We start from the raw sequence: 25,178 nt of genomic DNA, 5'->3' as shown, positions 1-25,178 counted from the left end.
GTTTGTAATTGTATCCACTATTATTAGTTGTCTTCAGAGTATCTAGTGTACTTATTGCCAAAAGCCACAGTTCACCAGCTCTCACTCTATATATTCTTGTATGAACCCAACCCTTGGTTAGTATCTCCCTATGTATTTCCAGACATCCCTGTCGGTGGAAGAGAGGGTCTTACCTGTACTCCTAGACAACCCTGGTCAGCTCAAGGAGCTCGACTTTTCCCTCTCCCACCTTCTCACTACCCCCTCTGGGGTCTACCATCTGCAGGTGGTATACCCTTCTCCTGGGGTCCTTGCCCTCTCCTGGTTCCACAGCTGCCCCTAGAGAAGTGAGAAGGGATCCCTCTTCCTCTTGCTACACTCTGGTCATGAGAGGACAAGAGTGGTACAGCTTATAATCCTTCTTGGTTAAACCACTCCTTTCAAATTAGCCTTTTTTCCTTTTTGTTTTTTCCATTCGTTTGTTTTTGTTTTTGATATTTTTACAGCTCCACCTGTGGCATATGGACGTTCCCAGGCCAGGAGTCTAATGGGAGCTGCAGCTGCTGGCCTTTGCCACAGCCACACCAAATCCGTGCTGCATCTGCAACTGACACCGCAACTTGCAGTAACGCCAGATCCTTAACCCACTGAGTGAGGCCAGGGATTGAACCCACATCCTCGTGAACACCATGTTGGGTTCTTAACCCTCTGAGCCACAACAGGAACACCCTCTTTTCTGAACCACCGTATAGTTCTTGCTGACATGCTGGCTCAGTTGCCTCATGCATAATTTAGTGTGTATTTTCTACACACAGGATGTTGTTCTCTTACATAACCACAATTGACCACCAAGATAAGAAAAATAACACTGACACATCACTACCATCTGATCCTGAGACCCCTTTCTAGTTTTACTAACTGTCCTAATAATGTCCTCTGTGGCAAAAAGATTCAATTCAGGATCACTGGCTGTATTTGGTTGTCCTGTCTCTTTAGCCTTTACATTGGAACAGTGCTTCTGCCTTTCCTTGGCTCTCTTGACTTTGACATTTTTGAAGATTATAGGGCGAAAATTTTTAGAATGTCTTCAGTTTGGGTTTGTCTGATTTTTCCTCATGATTAGATTCAGATCTTGTATCTCCGGCAAGGAAACCACAGAGGACATGTTATGTTCATGTTTGTCTCTGTGCATCCAACTAGGAGGCTCACAATTTTGATGTGTTTCATTGATGTGTATCAGTTGATTAAGGTGATTTCTGCCAAGTTTCTCCACTTTAAAGTTACTATTTTTCGGAGTTCCCATCGTGGCGCAGAGGAAACGAATCTGACTAGGAACCATGAAGTTGCAGGTTTGATGCCTGCCTTACTCAGTGGGTCACGGATCCAGTGTTGCCATGAGCTGTGATGTAGGTTGCAGACATGGCTTGGATCCTGCATTGCTGTGGCTGGCAGCTGTGGCTCTGATTAGACGCATAGCCTGAGAATCATGCTGTGGGTATGGCCCTAAAAAGCAATAAATAAATAAATAAATAAATAAATAAATAAATAAATAAAAAGTTACTATTTTCCCTTTGTAATGAATAATTATTTTGTGGGTAGGAACTTTGAGACCAGGTAAATGGTCCACTACTCCTCAAAATTTATCCACTAGTTTGAATGTTTTGTGATTGTAATCATTACTCTGATGGCTGCCAAATGGTGATTTTTCCTGCTCAACCTTTAGAAAAGGATTCTCTTCTTCTCCTTCATTTATTCATTTGCTTTTTCATATCAGTATGAACTCTTGGATTTTTATTTTATTGATGGGGACTTATAATCAGTTACTATCTTATTTATCCATTTTGATATTCAAATTGTCCCAAATCTGGCCAGTGCTCTTTTTTAAATGCATTTTTTTTTTTTTTGGCTGCACCCATGGCATGTGGAGGTTCCTGGACCAGGGATCAAATTCATGCCACAGTTGCAGTCTGCACCAAAGCTGCAGCCACACTGGATCCTTAACCCATTGCATTACGAGGGAATTTCCAAATGCATATATATATTTTTTTTTTGGCCGCCCTGAAGCATAAGGAGTTACCCGGCTAGGGATCAGATCTGAGTCACAGTTGTGACCAACACTGGAGCTGTGGCAACGCCCGATCATTTTAACCCACTGTGCCCGGCTGGGGATCGAACCTGCACCCTAATGCTACAAAGACACCACTGATCCCATTGCTCCGCAATGCATTTTTTATTGTGGTTAAAAAAAAATGCAAAATTTAGCGTTGTAATTCTTCTTCAGTATACAGTTCTGTGTGTTAAGTACAATAGTGTTTCACATTATTGCAAAACAGCTCCAGAACCTTCCTACCTTGCCAATCAAAATTCTATATCCATTAAATAATAACATCCATTTCTCCCTCCCCTCACTCCCTGGCAACCACCATTCTACTTTCAATTTTTATGAATTTGGATACTTTAGATATGTCATATAAGTGGTATCAAACAATATTTATCTCTTTGTGACTGGCTTATTTCATTCAGCATAATGTCCTCAAGTTTCATCCATGCTGTAGCATGTGACAGGATTTCTTTTGAAGGCTGAATAATATTCCATTGTACATACATATCATGTTTTGTTTATCCATTTATGTATCAATGGACCTTTGTGTTGCTTTCACCTCTTGCCTATTGGAACAATGCTGCTAGGAACATGTGTGTGTAAATATCTCTTTGAGACCTTGCTTTCAATTTTTTGGGTATATAACTAGAAGTAGAATTGCTGGATCATATGTTAGTTCTATTTAAAAATTTTTAAGGAGGCTTCGTATAGTTTGCCATGGTGGCTGTACCATTTTTACATTCCCACCAACAGTGCACAAGGGTTCCAATTCTTCCATATCTTCCTTGACACTTTTTTTTTTCATAGTAGCCACCCGAATGGGTGTGAAATGACTCTGTGTTCTTTTTGAACATCTCCATCATTCTTTGAAATGTTACCTTCCTTTTGGCACACAGGTTGTTCTAGAATCACTTTGTATCTTCCCTGTCCTAGCTCTGGAATCAACCATATCTCCAGGGAGTCTTAGTTCCTTTTTGTGGAGATGGTATTTAGAAACCAAAATCTGCGCAACCTTTTGGATTAGTTTTACTTGTGGCACTTCTGCCCTCCACAGGACTGACATGATTCCAGTGAGGCTGGAGTGGCAGGCACCTTCTCAACCCCATCCCCACCTCCAAACTACGGATTCATTTCTCCATTACCTACTCTCCCAGCTCCCCAGAGAGACATTACCCAGCTGAACCTTCCAGAAGATACACCCTAGGCTCAATTTGGGGGTCCAACTGTAGGGAACATCTCCACACACCTGGAAAAAGGATCAGAACCTGGGATGTAGCAATTTTAAGGTTTCTCTTGAGAGGCAGAACTGAGAAAATATGCACTTAAGCACAACTTCTAAACTAGTAACTAGTTTGGCTAAGAAACATATGTATGTGTCCAGCAATGTCATTTAATGGAAAGACCGTAACTCTGAACTCAACCAAAACTGTTGGTTTTCGTTTTTTTTTTTTTGGCTGCCCTGCACATATGGAAGTTCCCCGGGCCAGGGATCGGATCTGAGCTGCAGTTGCGACCTACGCTGCAGCTGTGACCTATGCTACAGCTGCAGCAACACCAGATTCTTTAGCCCACCATGCCAGGCTGGGGATCGAACCTGAATTTTGGCACTGTAGAGATACCACTAACCCCGTTGCACCATAGCAAGAACCCCCAGAACTGGGTTTTAATCCCTACGCTGCTACAGATAAGCCCTATGACCTGGATGAACTTTAGCTCTGTAAGCATCTGTCTCCTTGTCTATAAAATGAAGCTAATAAGACGTTGCAGGGGAGTTCCCATTGTGGCACAGTGGAAACGAATCCGACTAGGAACCATGAGGTTGTGGGTTCGATCCCTGGCCTCGCTCAGTGGGTTAAGGATCTGGCATTGCTGTGAGCTGTGGTGTAAGCCAGCAGCAACAGCTCTGATTAGACCCCTAGCCTGGGAACCTCCATATGCCAAGGGTGCAGTCTGGTAAAGACAAAAGACAAAAGACAAAAAAAAAAAAAAGTAAGACGTTGCAGAATTTTTCTGGGGATTTGGAGACGTATCGAGGGATGAGGCTGCTGTCTGGCTTATAGTAGGCAGTGCGTACCTCTCTAATGCCCCAGCATTTCATCAGTCTCAAGGTCAGCAGCTTCACTTAGGCAGTTCCTTGGAATCCAATGGACTTTACCAACGAAAGTTAGCCAGTGCAGGCTATGGGGCCAAATGGCTACCTGCTAATGAGTGATTTGTAGGCTTCAAAACTGTTTTCTTCAATCCGGTGTTGCTGTGAGCTGTGGTGTGGGTTGCAGACGCGGCTCGGATCTGGCGTTGCTGTGGCTCTGGCATAGGCTGGTGGCTACAGCTCCGATTTGACCCCTAGCCTGGGAATCTCCATATGCCGCGGGAACGGCCCAAGAAATAGCAAAAAAGGCAAAAAACAAAACAAAACAAACAAACAAAAAAAACAACTGTTTTCTTTCATTGATAATCTATATCCACTTTAATTTTCTTTCTTTCTGTTTATTTCCATGGCATATGGAAGTTACTGGGCCAGGGATCGAATCCGAACCACAGCTACAACACATGCCACAGCTTTGGATCAATGCTGTATCCTTAACTCACTGCACTGGTTTGGGGATCAAACCCTTGCTGCCTCAGAGAAAACACTGGATCCTTAATCTGCTGCGCTACAGCAGGAACTCCTTTCTTTCCTCCTTTTTTTTTTGGCTGTGCCTGTAGCATGTGGAAGTTCCCCAGGCCAGGGACTGAACTCACACCACAGCAGTGACTGGTGCCACAGAGGTGACAACGCCAGATCCTTAACCTGCTGCACCACCAGGAATCTCCTATATCCACTTTAAAATGCATTATTTCTTCCTTCCAGTGAACCTGCAACATTTCAGAAATACCACCAAGTGAGTCTGCTTGCAAGATTCAGTCAGGATCTGGATAAAGTGTCAGCCATTTCCTTGGTATTCTCTACAGGATCCGTAATAGGCCCAAAGTACAAGCTCAGGATTCTCCGAATGAAGTTAAGGTCACTTGCCCATCCAGAGAGGTGAGCTGTGGCAGGGTCAAAAGCCCCTGTCTTCCAAAGATGTTACTGGTTCCTGTCCAAGCTACTTGGTCTGATGTTTTAACAGGACTTCATCAATCAATTCAGGAAGTGAGGGGTTTTCTAAAACTAGATTTGATAAAAAAATAAGTTGCCCAGTATGCACTTAAAGATGAACAGCCCAGGGATGGAAATCCTGTGAAATCAGATTGTTATGATCATCATACAACTACAGATGTGATAAATTCATTTGAGTAATAAAAAAAGGGGGGGGGGAGATGAACAGCCCAGCAATCCAAAGAAATAATGTTTTTATGTGTTTAGGGCTATTCAATTCCTCCCTAACTATTCCACCCAAGCTGCCTGCAAGTTGATAATCTGCTATAGAAAAGAAAGCCTCGTATAATTTGGCAAATTGAAAAAACAGAGCCCAGTAGTTTTAAAAATGTACTGAAAAATCAGAATATTTTATTCCACTCATACAGGATAAAAGTACTATATCAATGTTAAAATGTGATAACTGCACTGAGAATGTCCTTGTTCTTAAGAAATACACACTGAAATATTAAGGGGTAAACAACCTATTTTCAACCGGTTCAGAAAAAATAAGCAACAGTGTGTGTGTGTGTGTGTGTGTGTGTGTGTGTGTGTGTGTGTGTTTAGAGAGAGAGAGAGACAAAGGGGGAGAAGTGCTGGTATATTTTGTGGCTAATGCCACTCTAACATAGTCTTGGAATCCAATCTATGGACAGAGAGAGACAGAAAAGAATGTTAGCAGTTGCTACTTTATGTTTATAAATTCACTTTTCCTGGAGGTTTAGGGCACCCTAAAACATTTAATAATGCAAGTTCCTTTTTTGTTTTTTTTTTCTTTCTATTTACAGCTGTACCTGTGGCATATGGAAGTTCCTGGGCTAGGGGTCAAATCAGAGCTACAGTTGCCAGCCTATTCTGCAGCCACAGCAATGCTGGATCTGAGCTGCATTTGTGACCTACAATGCAGCTAAGGCAATGCCAGATCCTTAACTCACTGAGCAAGGCCAGGGAATTTTATTTTATTATTTATTTATTTATTTATTTATTTATTTATTTATTTATCTATTTTTGCTTTTTAGGGCTGTACTTGTAGCATATGGAAATTCCTAGGCAAGGGGCTGAATTGGAGCTGCAGCCACTGGCCTACACCACAGCCACAGCAACATAGGCTCTGAGCCACATCTGTGGCCTACACCACAGCTCATGGCAATGCCAGATCCTTAACCCACTGAGTGAGACCAGGGATGGAACCTGCATCCTCATGGATACTAGCGGGTTCATTGCCACTGAGTCACAATGGGAACTCTGAGGCCAGGGATTAAACCCACATCCTCATGGACACTGTATCAAGTTCTTAGCCTGTTGAGCCACAATGGGAACACCACAAGTTTGTCTGTTTTCTAAGTAGGTAGTCATTACGTCTTAAAACTGAGACTTTTCAATACTTTTTTCCTTGATTATCAAAGGACTACATATTCATTTTATAAAATCTGGAAAGTGCAGAAAGTGTTCAGAAGCAGAAAAATATCACGGATAATGTTGTTATTCAGAGGCAACCACTGTTAAAATTTTTGGTTCTTTCTTTCTAATCCTTCTCTATTTGTTTTCAAACCTAGTTAAAGTTGTGTGGTAAATAAATGTTTCCACACTGATTTCTTGCCGTGGTTGATGGTGCTGTTCTTAAAAGCTACAAGCATTTTCCTAGAACATTACAAACAATTACTAAATAATTTTATATCCAAGGGAGATAATGTAACTTACACTACTAGAACGGGAATATTCTTCTTCTTGTATAGACAAGGCTATTTCATCTTATTTTCACAGGCCCCAGCTGTGTCGGTATGATCTTGTTCTGATGGAAAATGTTGAAACGGTCTTCCAGCCTATTCTTTGCCCAAAGTTGCACATGTAACTGTTGTGAGGACTCCTGGGTGCCAGTAACATCAAGAATGCTGCAACTACAGGCTTTTTAAAGCTTTACCTCGCCTTTTCCTCAAGGCACAAAAAGGATGGAATACCAGGGTTTTTTTTTTTTTTTTTTCCCCCAGTAATGTCTTATGGATGTCACATTGTAAAAATGTCAAACGACCTTGGATTATGAAACAGTCCTGGGAAGGGAGCCCCTAAGTAGGGCAAGTCAGAAATAGCCAGGCTCCCGACGGCCCAGCGCCTTGTTAGTCTGTGTCCTGGGGCCCCATTTGTTCCGACCTGTCGATTCTGCTGCCTGTCACTGAGGTAGTTCTGCCCATCGCAGCGGCCAGCCATGCATCTTAAAGGGAAGGACTGGCTGGCGACCTCACTTTGGACTTGACCCCACATTCCCTGTGCCAGATCCCTCCAGGCCCTGCATGGAGACAGGAATGGAAACTGACCTACCTTACAGGGCTCTTGTGTGGGGGGGTTTGGGAGGCAAGTCTGTGAAGGGTTCTTTGAAATCCCCTGGGTGCCACATCTGTGAGTGGCTTGATACATGTGAATATGCTTTTATTTATTTTGATACAGCTTTTCTAATATGCAATAAGAGTTTCTCCTTATCAACACCCTCCTCTCTCTCGGGCTATTTGCTCTGCGAAGGCAGGGAAGCCACATCCCTGGCTTCTTGCTTTGTTTAAAATGGAGTTGGTGCAGGAGGAGGTGGGAACAGACCAACAGCCAAGGAGGCAGCTGCTGGGACTAGACAGCAAATGTATGAGGGGGGAAGGGCAGATGAAGCAGTGAGGCAGCCCTGCTCAGGGACAAGGGACAGAGCGAGAGGCAGGAGAGAAAAGTTAAGCTTGTTTTTCACTTAAGGTAAAGAAGAATCTTTATAGCTAACCCTCCTTTTAAGCTAACCCTCTTTTTAAGCCATACTCAAGAAATCCCGCCCCCTTTACCAATGTAATCGGTGATTATTGAAGGCAGCTTAGAAAATGCAGCGATGCAAAGTGAAAACATGCTATCCATAATCCCACCTACTAGGGGTAAGTGATGTTAACCTTTTGGAGTGATGCTAAGTAACTTGTTTTCCTAAAATGTGAATTCAAAGCACTAACCAGTTTGTTCTTGGAGCATCTGCAGCTTCCAGTCTGAGGAATTTTCAGGCTTCTCTAGGAAGAGGTGTGATCCACAGATCTGGAATGACAATAGCAGGCAAGTCAAGAGGCCCCCCGAGAGCCAAGGTCAGAGAGGCCAGATGCACAGATCGGAGACAAAGCCAAAAGGGTGGGTACCACCCATCGCCCAGCTCTGGCCACTGCAGGAAGGTTCCTGGGATTCCTGAGAGTCACAGGTCCACTAAAACCCCCTCCCTGTCTAAGTGACTGCTCTTCTACTGCTTTCTGTAAGAACAGCCTTAAAGAAGTGGACTCTCTGGGAGTTCCCGTCAAGGCGCAGTGGTGAACGAATCCGACTAGGAACCATGAGGTTGCGGGGTCGGTCCCTGCCCTTGCTCAGTGGGTTAACGATCCGGCATTGCCATGAGCTGTGGTGTAGGTTGCAGACGCGGCTTGGATCCTGAGTTGCTGTGGCTCTGGTGTAGGCTGGTGGCTACAGCTCCGATTCGACCCCTAGCCTGGGAACCTCCATATGCCACGGGAGCAACCCAAGAAATAGCAAAAAGACAAAAAAAAAAGGACTGTTTCATAAATGATTGAACTCTGTGAATATATTCCTGTGTGGCACATCTTATCTTTGCTTCTACATGTGTAGCAAATCCAGCGTCTGTTTCACTTAAGTGAGAGATGCCCACAGTGAATGTATGAACTCTGAGAGGAGGCTCAGTGATGCTCCTGCCCACTTGGACATCTTATTATCCTTCCTCCTTCCCATGTTTCCTCAGCAGTGGTGGATACAGATATCTGGTGGCTGATAAGCCCTGATTTCTTTTTAGAGTTTTATTGGTCCTCCATCTTGATTAGCACAGTCATTTCTTTGACTTCTTTGCCTTGCCTAGTAAGCAGGGGATCAAGACAACAGCCAGAAAATGCCAGGAACAGCATTTTTATCCATTTATAAATTCCTTGGGCCAGTGGATCTCTCTGTGTTGCCTTTCCTGGCATCTCCTAGCATGGTAACCAGCTCACTGCAGAATGGGTGTGTACATGAACAAATGGAAGGATGAGTGGATAAATGAATGAGTAAAGGAAGGAAGTTTGTTCCCTGGAGTGGAGGTGAATTTTAAGGAGTTTCCTATAATAGTGATCAGGTGAAATGAAAGCAGTTACAGGTGTGGCCCCTCTCCTCTCAATCTTTCTCCTGAGGCCGCTGGACCTTTCAACTGTCTCTTGTTATCTTTGCCTCTCTTCCCTCTGTTTATCAGTGTATTTGTCTGAATCCCCAGCCCAGGATGCAATTAAACTGCAGCCTACCCTCTTCCTGCTTGTCTTCACCAGTATCTCCCGCTCAGCCTTTGGACCTTAGCTGGACGATCACTTCCTCAGAGGAATCTTCCTGGACCTTCCTTCTCCATAGAGCATGCTGGACTTCTCTTTCCATAGCACTGTTTGAGCTATATCTATTTTTTATATTATGTGTGTGAGAACCTGATTCCTGTCCATCTTCTCCACTAGACTGCTCTGCCAGCCAAGGGCCGTACCCAGCTGTGCCTGGTGAAGTACCTCCAATATGGTCTGCACTCAGGAGATAGTTATTAAATGAACACTCTCCATCATCTTGTTGGACCTAGGGAGCCACATTCCACTATGAGGAAAGATCCCCCCCTCCACCATCAGCCACAGCCCATTTCCAGGAAGGCACCCATCCCTCTCTGCCTTCGACCTCTCTCCCAAGCACCTGTGTTACTCTTGTCTCAACAGACAAGAGGCCCACTGCTCGCTTCCCAGGCTCTCTGGGAGAAAGAGAGGTTGGTTCTTTTTCATGTCTCATCACAACTTCTAGGTAGTCCCAATACCATTCTCCAGCAAGCCCACCTATCCCGAAGCCTAGGAGTTTCTGTCCTTACCCACTCCCCTGCTGTAGCACCTCAGCTCAAACCCTCTGGGAACCTCTGGCATGCCTGGGTGACTCCAAGCTGTGCTTGCTTTTCCTGGACTCCCTTCCACCACCCACTCTATGCTACCATTTCTGTTTTATGAAGCAGTATTGTAATTTGTTTCTGAGTCTGTACCTCCTCTCAGACTGGGAGCACCATAAGAGCAGCTGCTGCTTATTTGTCTTTGCTGCCCTGGTGCCCAGCACAGAGCCAGGTGCAAAGCAGTTACTGTATAAATGTCTGCTGAACAGCATAGACTTGTCCTTACGGAGCCACTTCCACTGGGATTTACAATACACTTAACTGTGTTATTTCCAAAACCTAAACTTAGAAACTGCCACCCTCAGACCACAGCCCCACATTCTCACTCCTGCAAAACCCTATCTTAGCCAAGGAGACTTGGGATGCCAGCAACAGAAATGCACTCATTTTACCCCAGATTTCATGAGAGAGAGGACTTGTGGAAACCCAGAGAGAGCTGAACCATCAGAAGTTAGGAAGGGCAGGGATGGGGGCCGTTTTGGAGCCTTCAGCAACAAGCATCCATGGGCTTTCGTTAACCCTCGTGCTCAGCTATGCGTCTCTCGGACTCAGCTCCACTCTCTCACAGGGCAGCTGTCAACCACTGTTTCCTTGGCCACTGACTCACTAGGTGGCCCAATTCAAAGTCTGAGGAGATCACCCTTGGATTCTCCTCTTGGAGCAGGTGTCCATCCTGCTGCCATTCGTGGTGGCTGGAGCAGGAATGGGGAAGCAAGGTCCTGTGGCCTGATCAGAGCTACTCCTTTCAGATACTCTAAGCAGATCTGATTAAGCCAGGAAAGGAGGTTAAGCGTGATGACAAAGAGCCATAGGGAGTGGCTGGCAAATCTGCTCTCACTGGAGCCTCTTGGCTTTTCTTCCCTTCCACTTCCCTGAACCACTAGTTCCCTCCTGTTCCCCAGTCCAATACATGCCCCTGGTGGGGGGTTGCCCCTGTCCTCTGTCAGGCTGCCTGGCATGTGCTGTAAGTGAGGGGCTTCAGTGGAGGCTGTGCAGCCTTCAGACGGTACCTTGGCTGCTTAGAGCTAGCTCTGTGTGTTGGGGGTCAGGAGGGCTGGGGAGACTGAGATCAGTGTGGAGCTGGGCGGGGAGCGGGGAGCACAGTCCAGGGCTTATTCCCCATCGCAGACGGGTTGAGTAGGAGGAATCAGAAAAGGAGGCTAGGGGGATAAGCCAGGGGCAGCAAGCAGGAGCTTGGGCAATGGGCATGTAGGAAATTAGGTTTGAATCTCCCAAAGGAGCGCTGTCAAAGGTTCCTTACCCCCTGATGTTGGCTGAGTTCCACAACCCCTCAGGTCTCCCTGTTGGATTTTTCCAAGGACTCTGACACTGCATGCCGGGTCCTTTTCTAACAGTCTTTCTTGGGCCCTCAGCACGCTCTGCCCCCGTTACCCTAGCTCTCATCCCACATCCCTGCATGAGCTACCTAGTTCTCTTTCACTGCTTCCACCGATTCCTCACCAGGCTTCTGATCTCAGTCTCCTTTCCAAAAAAGGCAGTGTCGGGTAGGTGATTCAGTTCTGCTATTTGTTGTGGTGTGACCTCTGTTGACTTAACTCTTCCTAAGTTTCTGAACCATAAAGTGGAGGCTGTTAAGAGTTCCTGCCTCATGGAGTTCCCGCCGTGGCTCAGTGGAGAGAATCCAACGAGGAACCATGAGGTTGCGGGTTAGATCCCTGGCCTCGCTCAGTGGGCTGAGCAGCAGAATATACACAACGAAGGGAGTTCCCTTCATGACTCAGTGGAAACAAATCTGATTAGTAGCCATGAAGATGTGAGTTCGATCCCTGGCCTTGCTCAGTGGGTTAAGGATCTGGTGTTGCCATGAGCTGTGGTGTAGGTCACAGACATCGCTCAGATCCTGCATAGCTGTGGCGGTGGTGGAGGCCGGCAGCTATAGCTCCAATTCAACTCCTAGCCTGGGAACCTCCATATGCTGCGGGTGCAGGCCTAAAAAGACAAAAAGACAAAAAAAAAAAAAGCGTTCTTACCTCATGAAGGTTGGTATATATAATGTGTGTAAAAGGCTTCCCTGGGGTCCGGAGTGGGCTTAGGCTCAATGAATGTCAGCTGCTGTTACTTTCCCTCTCATGGTCTCCCTAAGAGACTTTCCCACTCCTGCTTAACTCTCCTCTAGACAGATGACCTCCAAATGTGAATGTTCAATCCAAGCTCTGGATTTTCACTTGCTGGTTGAGAGGCAATGGGGGGCAGAGCAAAGAGCGGGGGCTCTGGAGGGGCCGACAAGGGTTCCGCCCTGCTCAGCACTCACAGTTGTGGGTGCATCAGATGCTCAAAGTGACTCCACCTGAACACCTACCCAGCCACTCATCCTGAAGTGAGATGGAGATACCTGCTTCATTGGGAGCTTGGCTGCACCTGTTTCCTCCTCAGTGCTCTCATGCTCTGTAATTATAACATGCTCTCCCCCAGCCAGAGGGAAAGTGAAGGAAAGTGAAGGAAAGTTCCTTGAGAGCAGGAACTTTCCTTCTTGTTCTCTGATAAACAAATATCCCATTCGTTCACTCTCTCTCCTCCCATATTCCTTTGACCTCTCAAAATCAAAATCAACATGTTCCAAACCAAACAAGCAATGGTTTCCTCACTAGACCTGGTCCATTTATTCAACAAACTACAAACTACCATCAAGTGCCAGTGATAAGCCAAGCACAGAGCTCAGGGATGGGACAAGCATAGGACAGTGACACCTTGTCTCATTTACAGATGTGTTCACTGTCCCCCGCATGGATAATGACAACGGAGCACAGTATTTGCAATCAGAGGAATACAGGTTCTCCACAGGCAGCCCCCATCACAGAGAAGAAACAACCTTTCTGCCAGTAGGAATGGAGAAGGCTTCTCAGAGGGAAGTGACAAATGCCTTGTATGTTGATGAAAGAGTAGGGAATTTTCAGGCAGAGAAGTTTGCTAGATGGAGGGAAGAGTGTTGTCAGGCACAAACCAACACAGTGCACGTCCAGCTGCAATGGGGGGTTTGAAAGAAAAAAACTAGAATGGCGGACTGAGGCTATTTCCCCACACGTTTTAAAGTGGCAAATTTTACACATATATGGAAATAGAGAAAATGGTATGAAATCTACCTCCATGTGCTCATCATCCAGCTTCAGTAATTATCAACTCAGCGGCCAACTGTATTTTTCAAAAATTATTTTTGCTTTTTAGGGCCACACCCATGGCATATGGAAGTTCCCAGGCTAGGGTTCAAATAGGAGCTGTAGCTGCCGGCCTACACCACAGCCATAGCAACGTGGGATCCGAGCTGCGTTTGCGATTGGCTCACGGCAATGCTAGATCCTTAACCCACCAATCGAAGCCAGGAATCAAACCCTCCTCCTCATGAATCCTAGTCGGGTCTGTCAACTGCTGAGCCACGAAGGGAACTCCAGCCATTCGTATTTTATTTACATCCTTACCCACTACAGTCCCATCTCATTATTTTGATGCAAATCTCATGCATTGAACCATTTAATTCATAAATACTTCAGTATTTTGAACATATAAAAATATCCTTTTTTTCTTCTTACGAATGAGTCATGATGTAGTCTTAACACTGAAAAGTGTTTGTTATCCAAGCCATCTACTGGGCAACAGAACTGTATCAGGACAGAGTTGCCTCTCTCTTTCACGAAGCTACTTAGTGTTCCATTTGTGAATAGACAATAATTAACTTCAATAGTCCCCCTAAATAATGGGTAAGTTGTTCCCAATATCTTAATATCAAAGCTGAGAGAACACCTTTGAACAAACATCTTTGTCTACCTATGGGCATACCTAGGGGTTAAATTCCTGGATGTAGAATTGATAGGACCTTGTGCACTTCAAATTCTGACAGGTGCTCCTTATTGGCCCAAGAAGGGTTTTGAATGATGTGACAAGGATGGTTTCTGCTATCCAGGCTTGTAACATTTTGGAGTTCTCTCTGTCATTCTCCATTTAATCAGGCATGTCCTACCAACTCAACTTCTCCCAGTCTGTCCATCTTCCTCCCTTCATCCCCACTGATGTGGTCCTGGCTCAGCCCAGCATCCTTTCTCACCAAGTCAGTTGCAGCTATCAACTCAGAATGGAGTCTAATCATTTGCCAGAGCAAACATCCAAAAATGGGAACTAAAGTATTCCATTGCTTAAACACTTCTTTTCCCTTTCTTTCTTTCTTGGGCCGCACATGCAGCATATGGTAGTTCCAAGGCTAGGGTCGAATCAGAGCTGTAGCCGCTGGTATAGGCCACAGCCACAGCAACTCGAGATCAGGATGTGTCTGCTACCTACACCACAGCTCATGGCAAGACCGGATTCTTAACCCATTGAGCGAGGCCAGGGATTGAACCCTCCTCCTCAGGGACACTAGTCTGATTCGTTTCTGCTGTGCCACAACGGCAACACCTGCTTAAACACTTCTGTTGGTGTCTCCTTAAAACACAATGTTAAAAAACCATTCTCCTTAGCTGCCTTTCAATACTTCTGAGTTTGTCCTCACCTTCTCATTCATTTCTCAGTTTAGGCTTCACAGATACTGAAGGCTGGCACCTTACTGGGGTCCCCAGCTCACCCTATTCCTCCTCTCTCTGTTGTGGAAATCTTGCTAATGCTTTACTGTAAACTCAAAGGTAAACTCAAAACCCCACCTTCTCCATGAATCCACGCAGTGTGGGACCGCTAGTTTTGGACTCAGGGTGACTTGGACTCTATATTGGCTTTCTTTTCGGAGATGTCACTTAATCTTTCCAGGACTCAGATTTTTGTTAAATAAAGACAAAAATACCAACCTTGCAGGATTCCTGGGAGCATAAGGGTAATGAGCACATAGGCGTTCAATAAAAGGAAATTCTCATTATTTCCGTGTCGACCATTCCGCCACACTCACAGGAGCCTTTGGTTCTAAGAGGGCTGCATTTGCTTTGTGTTACAACCGATGGTTGACAAGACTGGAGTGACCGCTAGACCGCAAGCTCGCTGTGGGCAGGGCTCGTGATTCTCCCAGCGCCTGGCAGAGAGCCCGCAAAGAAGTGAAGCAAGAGACAGAGATAAACAGAAAAAGACACCCAAACGGGAGGAGGACAGACGAACGTGCTGAACAGGGAGGCTGCAAGACCGGATCTGCAGGATTCCTGGCAAAGGGGCAAGCAGCCGGAGGCCGGTAGGGGGCGGGGTCTGTACCTGGGGGGCGGGGCCTGGAGCGGACCCCGCCCCGGTCCGTCCCCTAACGCGCTCCGCGGGCGCAGTACGCGAGCAGTTGGGTCCCCGGTGCTGCTTCCGCGCTCGTCTGCGGCCCCCGCGGGTCGGGGTGAGGGCGCCGAGATGCGTCCCCTGCTCGGTCTCCTCCTGGTCTTCGCCAGCTGCACCTTTGCCTTGTACTTGCTGTCGACCCGATTGCCCCGCGGGGAGACACTAGGCTCAGCCGAAGGGGCTGGAGACAGGTGCGTGGCGGAGGTGGCGGGGAACAAGTTTCAGGTCAAAGGAGGGGAGCCAGGTCGGAGGATGGGTCTGGGAATCCGAGGTTGGGGTTCCCAGATCGGAGGCGTCGGGAGCCGGGATTTGAGGTTCAGTTCTAGGACTGGGGATCGGATAGCGTCTACACGGTCGCGAGCAGGCCGGGTGGACTGGACCTGGGGCCCGGTCCTAGCTGGGACCTGCTTGCTGGTCGCTGCGCGGGAATGCTGTCTAGTGCCCTTTGGGGGTGAGATTTGCGGAGGGAAACGCGGCGTCTTACCCCGGAGCATTTCTGTTCGCACCATGGCATCACCTCTTGAGCTGTGTCCCTGTCGCCTTTCCTGACCCAGTCCTGACTCCCCTGTGCATCCGACCCTCGGCCCTGGTTGGACCCGCAGCCACTTCTTCACGACTGCTTCCAGCCTCCCTCCATCGTTCTCCCCACTTCACTTCAGTTTTGTTAGGTCTGTCCTTGGGACTTTAAGGCATTCGGTCTTCAGGAAAAGCATTGCCCAGACAACTTTAAATTATTCGCTAATTAATTATCGGGTCCACCCCTCTTCCTGGCTGTTTCAGCTTTTCCTTCTCAGGACCGACTAGCTGAGGCAGAAAGTGTTACAAAACCGGGCCAGTTTGTCGTGAGTGCAGCTACTGTTCATAAAGTTAATGGAAGGGTGTCAGGGATGTTATGATGTTTGATTGTTAAGAAGGTTGTTTGCAAAGATTGTATTCTTTTGCTCCATCTGGGAAGGCTCTGCTGTAGGTGTCATACATACTAAGAGAAACATTCTGATGAGAACCAGGAGAGTTTGCTTATTTGATGGATTTGATCATTGATGGATTCAGGAGTTGTTTAGATGCCAGAGGCAAGGTAGACTTTACACTGAAACTCTTGGACTGGGTTCATAGTGCATTGAGGACCATATAAAGAGCAGGGTGAAAAGCCGGCTCTTTGAAAGGGCTAGTTTCAAGCCTGACACATTATTGAAAAGATTTTGTTTATGGCATGGGACAAATATACTTTCCTGGAGAATCTTTAATTGGCTTTTTTTTGTGACTGATAAAACAATTGTTTTACTTAGTAACTTAGAAGTCGTGTCAAGTTTGAATTGTCCTTGGCCTAAAACTTAGGGGGAGGAGGTGCTCATGGAAAGGAAAATGTAGTTTAGGATGTTTTGCATTTGCCTAGATATTAAGCCATTTGCCTCTTAAGAATAGTTAATAAAACCTGAGAGCTAAGAGGGAACTTGGTGATTGTCCACCATCAACCCCTCCTTTTTCAGATGAGGAAACTGAGGCTCAGGGACTAGCCCAAGATCACGCAACTGGAGAGCAGCAGAGTTGAGATGCAACCACAGGTCCTTTGCTCCCAAACCAAGGCTCTCCTTGCCTCTGCTGTGTTGTATCATGTCATCCCTCATCCTGGCCTCCCATTATGTGTGTGTTGCCGGCAGACCAGATGAGGGGCACATTTATAAACCTCCTTTGGAAGAAAGACACAGCAAGTGACTTTCTTAGGTATCAGGGTCATCTGGACTTTTGTTTCCATCTGCTTTTTCAAATCTCAGGTCACTATGGTTCCCCTCAGATGTGGCTGAGCTGCGGGAACTCTCTGAGGTCCTTCGAGAGTACCGGAAGGAGCACCAGGCCTACGTATTCCTACTCTTCTGCAGTGCCTACCTCTACAAACAGGGCTTTGCCATCCCTGGCTCCAGCTTCCTGGTCAGTATCCTGCCCTCCTCCTGTGCCTGCCAGGAAGCCACCTTCTGTCCTTGTAGACGGGCCCTTGGGCTGCAGCTCTTACAGTCTAGAGGACAGACTACTGTGGCTACCATTTGTTGTCAGCTTCCCCTGTGTCAGGTGCTGTCCTAGTCACTTTACCTGAATGACCTTATTTAATTCTTGCAAGAGACAATAACACACACTATTCTCCACATTTTTAAGATAAGGCCATGAATGATGAGAAATCAGGTAACTATCCCAGATGACAAGGCGAGGAGGTGGTAGGCCTGGAGTTTGAACCCACATCTACCCAGCTCCCGAGCCTACCTTTCCTCTCAGTTATGCTGCTTTTAAGGATTTGATTTGATAGCTGTGGGGTGCTGTCCTTGAGACCCCGCCCTACCATCCCAGGCTGGGTCAACTCTTCCCCTTCAGAGCTTCTGTAATGTTTTTGATTTTTTAAAAATCTGTTTTCTTCTCTAGTCTGAGTTCTTTTGAGGACAGGACCTGTTCCTTATTTTCCTCCTTTGAATTTCTTTGCCTGGCATAGGGATGTGCCGTCCTAAATGTTTGATGAATAAGTGCAGGTTGTTCATGGTGATGTTGGGCTGTAGAGGCTGGGAAGTCTCCCGGTGTGGAGAGGACAGGTCCTCCTGGTTTTGTGGGGACCCCTGGCTCTCAGGAGCCGCAGTGTTAGACTCTAGCTTATGTTTGGGCTCTTGGATGCTTCTCATCAGTTGTAGTCTCAGGCTGTACAGAAGAATCTGTGCTGTCCTCGCAGTAGCACTGAAAGCTGGTTCGTGTAAATGTATATGTCTTATAGCTTTGGGTAGGTTGGAATCCCAGCTGTGTCACCATGAGCAAGTCACCTAACTTCTCCAACACCATATCCTCGTCCAATGGAGTAGGGATTCTCCTGCATAATCCCGAGGATTGTTACATCGGAGGATTAAATGATACAGCAGGTGCAGAGAGGCTGGCACGGTTGATGATGCACCTGGCACACAGCAGCCCTCAGCACTTGTTGAGTGATTAGGTGACTAAGCAGGAAGCCCTGAAAGCGTCCTTCTGTCCTGCTTCTCTCTCCTGCCTCAACGTCATCTTCCTGCCTCAGCATTCAGCTCAGGCTAGATCCACTTAAGCAGTTTCTTTGCTGGAAACTGGAAGAAAAGCACACATGTCCATGCTGGGGGAGATGGAGGTGCGTTTGATGCTGGAGATCAGGGGCTGACCCCTGGGGTCGCCTCTGTACCTCTTGCTCTCTTGAGCTGATGTCTCTTCATGGCAAAGAGCCAGCTGCTGCTTGGGGGTGAATCCTGTCTCCACCTAGTTTGACCTTGGGCACAGTACTATCTCACTGTAGAATGAGGTGAGGATGGCATATGACACAGGGTCAGAGTGGGGATGTAATCAGACAGGTATTAAGTTCATAACACATAGTAGGTGCTGAGCAGATCCCCAACTTCTCACTTCCTTTTACTTTCTCTCTTGGATCACACATTTGGCGGGATGATGTCTACCAGCCAGATGGCATTTAGTTCACTTTTCCATTTTTGTTCATCTAAAGTTTTATGAGTGTCAGCTAGAATTCTGGTCAACATGGAACCCCCAGTGTTAGCATACCACATAGATGGAATTCCAGCAGAAAACAAAGCAATGAGACATTTTATAAAGCTTGTGTGGTCTCACTGAGGAAAAATTTCATGGTTTGAGTTCATTTAAAAGAGCAAAAGTAACTTGTCAGTTTGGTTTCTGCCTTTTCAGAGCATCAGGGTTTGCAGGACCCACCAGAGCCCTTGTAGCAGGCTGGGCGCTACATACATGTATTTTCCCGTTTAATTCTTTCCTGCTCACTGAAGTTTGCATCGTCTTCCTGTCCTAAAGGCAAAGAGACCAAGGCTGGGGTTGTAGTTCCCAGTTCTCTCATCACTTTCATTCACCCCTTTTAGAATGGGAGTTGGGTTCTGTCCAGGAGTCACTGGAGGTGGAGGGAACCTCAGACCCTCAAGCTCCAGGACAAGGTGGCTGGCCGCTGCCAGATGCCTTTGTAGCAGAGTGTCTGTTTTCTTTGCAGAACGTGTTAGCTGGTGCTTTGTTTGGGCCCTGGCTGGGGCTTTTGCTGTGCTGTGTGCTGGCCTCGGTGGGTGCCACATGCTGCTACCTGCTCTCCAGTATTTTTGGCAAACAGCTGGTGGTCTCCTACTTTCCTGACAAGGTGGCCCTGCTGCAGAGGAAGGTGAGTGCCAGCACCGCCCCCCAAGTCACTTCGTGGCCCTGAGGGGAGGGAGGGCCAGGGATCTCCTACCGTCTGGGGTGGACCCAGGGCTTCTGTTGGTGTCTGCAGGAGGCACAGACCTGAGCTTAGATCTCAGCTGCATCACTCCCAGCTCCTTGTCTTCGGGCAAGTTCCTCACTTTTCTGAGCCTCAGGCATGTCCTTTTTCTTCCCCACTGCTGTGGTGTAAGGGTTAAGAGTTGAGCATTGTCTCTGCAGAGGCACGGGTTTGACCCCCAGTCCAGGGTAGTGGGTAAAGACCCAGCCTTCCCCGCAGCTGTGGTTGTAAATGCAGCTCAGATTCCATCCCTGGCCCGGTAACTTCCATATGCCGTGGGTGTGGCCAAAAAAGAGAAAAAAGAAATAATAAAAAATTAAAATGTGGAGAACAGTCTCTGCCCTGGAATTTACAGAATATATAAAGTATCTAGAATAGTGCCCAAACAGATCTTTAAAACCTGGAGGCTCTTTCTGCTTCTTAATGGCTTTATCTTCTTTGGCTGCAGGTGGAGGAGAACAGAAACAGCTTGTTTTTTTTCTTACTGTTTTTGAGGCTTTTTCCCATGACGCCAAACTGGTTCTTGAACCTCTCGGCCCCAATTCTGAACATCCCCATCGTGCAGTTCTTCTTTTCAGTTCTCATCGGTAAGATGTAGTGGACGAGTCTGGGACTCCTGGTTGTCGTGGGCACGTGCTCGCCTCTGCCAGCAGCGGTCGGGAAGAGCATGGTCAGGCCTCATCTCAAGAGGCCGTTCCTGATGGCAAATCTCCTCAGGCTTGAACATGAAAACCCACAGAAATACGTTGGGAAAAAAATAGGGATTGTTCATTCTACGACTGTATTTAGTGCCTGTTGTGTGCCCAGCACTGTGCTAGGCCCTGGGATTAGAAGAGTAGTCTGCGTAAAACACACGATTTGGCCCATCATAAGCACTCAGAAAATGCTCTCAGGAAAAGCAGAGTTGGAGTGAGGGTTTCTGGAGTGAGAGAAAGAAGTGGGGAGTGGGGGGAAGGGGCAGAGCAAGGGCTTCCATCTGATTTCAGCCCCTGTTTCGATTAAGATCTGCCTCTGGAAGAGTTGGTCTTAGTGAGGTTCCTACTGCCTTTTGACAACTGTATGACCTTCAGTAAGAGCCGAGCCCTCAATGGGCCACTTGGCCAAGTGAGGGGCTGGGACTAGTGCAGTGTTTCTCTAAGCATGAGCTTTCAACCGCTTTCATCTGAATGGTAAAATGCTAACATCCTGTAAAATCAATGACTATTATTTTCTCCACACTGGAAGTAAAGCACCCTCTTTAAGGCTAAAGCAAGGATTGACTCTCAAATTTCCTTTAGAACCTGGAGGAAAGACCACTCAGGGCTCTAGGTCAAACACGACAAAATCTGTGGTCAAGCAGCTGCTATTAATAGGGAATTCTTGAGAGAAGCTGAGATCTTAAATCGAAACAAAATCTTCCACAGCTAATTCTGGTCATTCTGGCTTTTAGGCAGAGTGCCTCATGCCTCAGGACCTCCCTTAACAGCCTGTAATTAGCCAGGCGGCATGAGGCTTGGAAGGGCTCTGGGGACCTGGATTCTAGTTCACCCTCTGACAAGCTGTGTGACAGTGATGGCTCTATGATGTTGAGGCATCATCTGCAAGAGAGGAATGGATCATCAGGGGGTCCTAAACCAATCAGAATGCAGGAGTAAGGTCTGGGAGAGGCTGTGAGAATCCAGGTTCCTGGGCTCTACCCCAGACCCAGGTAACCAGAATCTCTGGGGGAGGCTGAAGATGTGTTTTTAACAACTTCACCAGGGGATTGTTACACAGTCAGCCTCTCTAGCCAACCAGTCAGACTTGGGATCCAATGGATTTGGTGATTTCTTGGAGACAGTACAGAACATGAACAGTAGTACTGCTTTTAAGAAACTTGTTTTCATCTTAGGCATACTGGAAATTTCCTAATGCTGGCGCCTCTCTTTACTTTGGCTGTTGGGTGCTCGGAACCAAATCTGGGGGCACCTCTAGCAAATGAGTGAAATTTATGTATTTCTGTATAAGCATTAATTGTACTTTAGTTACTCATTTTGTTTTTTCCTGTTTAAATTTATTTTTTTATATATAGTGTTTTTTATTTTTTTCATTATGGCTGGTTTACAGTGTTTTGTCAATTTTATACTGTACAGCAAGGTGACCCAGTTACACATACATGTATACATTCTTTTTTCTCACATTATCATGCTCCATCATAAGTGACTAGATATAGTTCCCAGTGCTACACAGCAGGATCCTATTTAAATTTTTATCTTATTGTAGTGAATATATATTAAATTTTTTATTAAGTTGATTTACAATGTTCTGTCAATTTCTGTGGTACAGCAAAGTGACTCAGTTATAACACACATATACATTCTTTTTCTCACATTATTCTCCATCATGTTCCATCGCAAGTGATTGGATGTAGTTCCCTGTGCTGTGCAGCAGGAGGTAGTATATATGTTTCTGTAAACCATCTCGAGTCCTGTTGAATGAGGCAGATGTATGTGGGAAGTGAGGAAAGGAGGAGAAAGAGTGGAAAAGAAGAAGGGAAAGAGGTCATAAATTTAGGAGTCAGGCATTGGGTAAAATCAGTACAAAACTGGAGTCACTGTTGTCATTCCTGGTGACATTTCTGAAGGACTGTTGTTCTTCATTTTCCCACCCTCAGTAACAGGCTCTTTCCCTTTTCTTTCTTCAGGTTTGATTCCATATAATTTCATCTGTGTGCAGATGGGCTCCATCCTGTCAACCCTTACCTCTCTGGATGCTATTTTCTCCTGGGAAACTGCCTTTAAGCTACTGGCCATTGCCCTGGTGGCCTTAGTTCCTGGAACCCTCATTAAAAAGTTTAGCCAGAAAAACTTATATTTGAATGAAACAAGCAACATTCATTACGTAAATAGTAGAAAGCACACGTGATCTGGATCCTTTGGTTGCCAAGTCCCTGGATTCTTGCTTATTTGTATAATGGGTGTGGTCCTCCTGAAGCCCCTCATTTTTAAATTATTCTCAACAGATAATTTGGACTCTCTTCTTCTGTGTGCTCTGTCTTGTCATGGAGGACACTGTGCTCTAGAAGGTGAATTACACCAAGTTCTCAAACCAGCCCTGATTTAGCAGGACTCTCGTAAAACGGATGGCCTCCTAGCAAATCCTGTTGATATATTATTGAATAACAGGGATTCACGGTGGTCGTGTTCACCTCTTGCCAAGCCCTGAGCTGCCTCGGAAGAGGATGCTGATTGCCTTTGTCCAGGGTGCCTCTTTTGCACAGTGATGGCTGTCGTGACAGGTGTTTTCCTTAGAAGCCCTTCCTGGACATGATTAGTGCAGATAATGACACGTGAAACCACATCATGACACCACTCTGTCTTGTTAGTCTTCTGAAGAATTTTTTTTTTTTTTTTTGCTGATTGACCTACCTCTTCCATAAATCAAGGGAAACAAGCCGATGAACTGCACAGACCTTCCATGTGCAGCTCAAAAGCACAGTGATTGCTGGGATGCTATTTATGTTCAGATGCACCGATGTCACCACGTGTCAGATCCTCTTTTGGTTGCATATCTTGACAATCCGACTGCAGATGAACTATTAAATATGAATGGAGTGAACTCTATATGTTGTGGATATGTTCTGGACAAATTCTTAACCCATCTGGATGGCTGAACCAAATGATCGCCAGTACATTTTCTAGTCTGTCCTTTCTGTATAGAAATCCCTCCTCCCTCCTCCTGCTGGGAGAATGGATGCAGTACACGCGGATATCAGCCAGTATACCTTCGGAATGCCTCTTTTTTTTTTTTTTCATTTTTATCATTTCCTGAGCATCACTGAGGAATAACTATTTTATTTTTTAATTCAAAGGTGAAAGCTTGGTTTTGGTTAACTTTGTGGTGTTGTATTTTAATTATTTGTAGCTGTCATTGTTTCCTATTGCTATGTTATTGAATTGGCCCAGACCTGGGTTAATGCTTCCAAGGACAGAAGGGCCTTGGCACCTAAACTGACCACCTCTGGGACCCCGTACCCTGCAGGAGTAGCTCATCACTTCTTAGCAGAGCTGTTGCCCTTAGGCACCATCTGCTGGGTTTTTGATTTGACTTGGCCAAGAATCTTTCCGAGCCTTTAATGCAGACCAGTTGTTGTACATGAATTCTTGGTAATACTTGAGTATGAAGAATGAATTTTCCAAGCAGTGTTTTTTGGACATGGTATAATCCAAAAACAAAACAAAACAAAACAAAAAACAAAACAAACCAACAACCCAATAAGGACTTCATTTTTAAGGATGTGTTGCTTAAAAAGAAGCTTGATAATGAGGCCAGCTGGACTTGGAAATCCTGGCTCTTGTGTTCAGAAGTAGGAGGCCGGAAGGGGAGAAACAAGGAAGCTCTCTGCACTTTGCCCTCTTATTAAGATCCTTGGATTTGTCTCTCCATCTCCTCCCCCAGGATTTTGCAACAATGTGCCTTATCTGTTGTGAGTTTACAGTTTCCCAAATAAATGTATATAAATGTTCTGAGTGGTGTGTTGGTACTATTACTAACTTTCAATTCCTCTTGCCAATGGGAATCAGGATTGGCTGAAAATCAGACAATCCAAAGTGGTGTCTTAGCCCTCTCCTCCCAGGCGTCTTACCAATTGGATACCTTGGAAGCCAGATTTTCACTTTAGCCTTCTTCCTCTTATTGCTCACTGTTGAGTGGGATGCTAATAACAGAGAAGTAGCTGTAAGATGGGCAGCAGGAAAGCTGTAGGGAAGAAGCAGAATGCCTGTCTAGGATGGGACAGAATAATCATGAAGAGACTATCACAAAAGAAAGTGATGATCGTCTCTTCCTTCTGTGGGTGTGTCTGACGAAAGAGCCACAGGAACCAGCTCTCCCACCGCAAACAGTACCTAAGGAAAAGACAGGACAGAAACAGTGAAGTATGCTTTTTAATTCCATGCAGTGGTTTGCTTTGATAGTCGCTCTTGTTCCCATCGCTGTACAACTGTTCACTACAAAGAGGGAGCCGGCATCAGAACCCACACAGGGAGCAGGGGAACGGATGGTACTGGAGATCACAGAGGAGACAGATGAGGGAGTTCATCTTGAGACCTGACTTCAAAAAAAGAAGTTAATTTGCTCCAAATAGAAAGGAACTCAAATTACTGCAATCAAGAATCAAAGTGGGTCGTCCCACTTCCAGAGTCTGAGACATTGTCACTCTGGAGGTGGTGAGCTACCTGGACAGTACGGTCAGTGAGGTTAGCTTGCATGTTCTGGAGTGGAGGTCCCTCTGGCCTGCAGCCATTGGAGGACCCTGTCTGCCTGGTTACAGGCAGCAGCCTGGGGTAGAAGCCAGCGTTCTCCTGAGTGCTCTCTGTGGCTCTAGAGAGTAGGCCTGGGATTCAGCCAGAAGTTTCCTTAAACAGTGGCCTTGCCATCTGCTTGGGGGCTGGTTCTGTGTGAAATCCTGCCATCATGCTCTGCGCATGTGACAGTTAAAAGACTTAACCCAACTCCTTTGGGGTAACCTTGTTTCTCAGAACGGTGATCTCAGAGCTCCCCTCTT

General features: G+C 46.1%; 2 protein-coding genes across 3 annotated transcripts in view; both read left to right on the top strand.

Annotated features, from left to right (window-relative positions):
- LIPH (lipase H) overlaps positions 1–7,678 on the top strand; it is a 47,402-nt gene extending 39,724 nt beyond the window's left edge. Inside the window, exons 9-10 of one of the 2 annotated variants that reach the window (XM_047788283.1) lie at positions 4,932–5,105; positions 6,963–7,678. In XM_047788283.1, the coding sequence (XP_047644239.1) occupies positions 4,932–5,105; positions 6,963–7,050 (262 nt within the window). In that variant the 3' untranslated portion in view covers positions 7,051–7,678. Of the gene's footprint in view, positions 1–4,931; positions 5,106–6,962 lie in introns of those variants that run through there. The other variant, XM_047788290.1, reaches the window with a different exon arrangement.
- A 7,696-nt stretch (positions 7,679–15,374) lies between these two features.
- TMEM41A (transmembrane protein 41A) lies at positions 15,375–24,138 on the top strand. Its single transcript, XM_047788276.1, has 5 exons — positions 15,375–15,587; positions 17,169–17,322; positions 19,397–19,558; positions 20,103–20,241; positions 22,317–24,138. The coding sequence occupies exons 1-5, from the start codon at positions 15,469–15,471 to the stop codon at positions 22,535–22,537; spliced, it is 795 nt and encodes a 264-aa protein (XP_047644232.1). The 5' UTR covers positions 15,375–15,468; the 3' UTR covers positions 22,538–24,138.
- The last annotated feature ends 1,040 nt before the right edge of the window (positions 24,139–25,178 follow it).

Source organism: Phacochoerus africanus, chromosome 1 (assembly GCF_016906955.1).
Source record: "Phacochoerus africanus isolate WHEZ1 chromosome 1, ROS_Pafr_v1, whole genome shotgun sequence".
Lineage (NCBI taxonomy): Eukaryota > Metazoa > Chordata > Mammalia > Artiodactyla > Suidae > Phacochoerus > Phacochoerus africanus.
The sequence above is the reverse complement of the archived record's forward strand: the minus strand, read 5'-3'. Positions and strand labels throughout refer to the sequence as shown.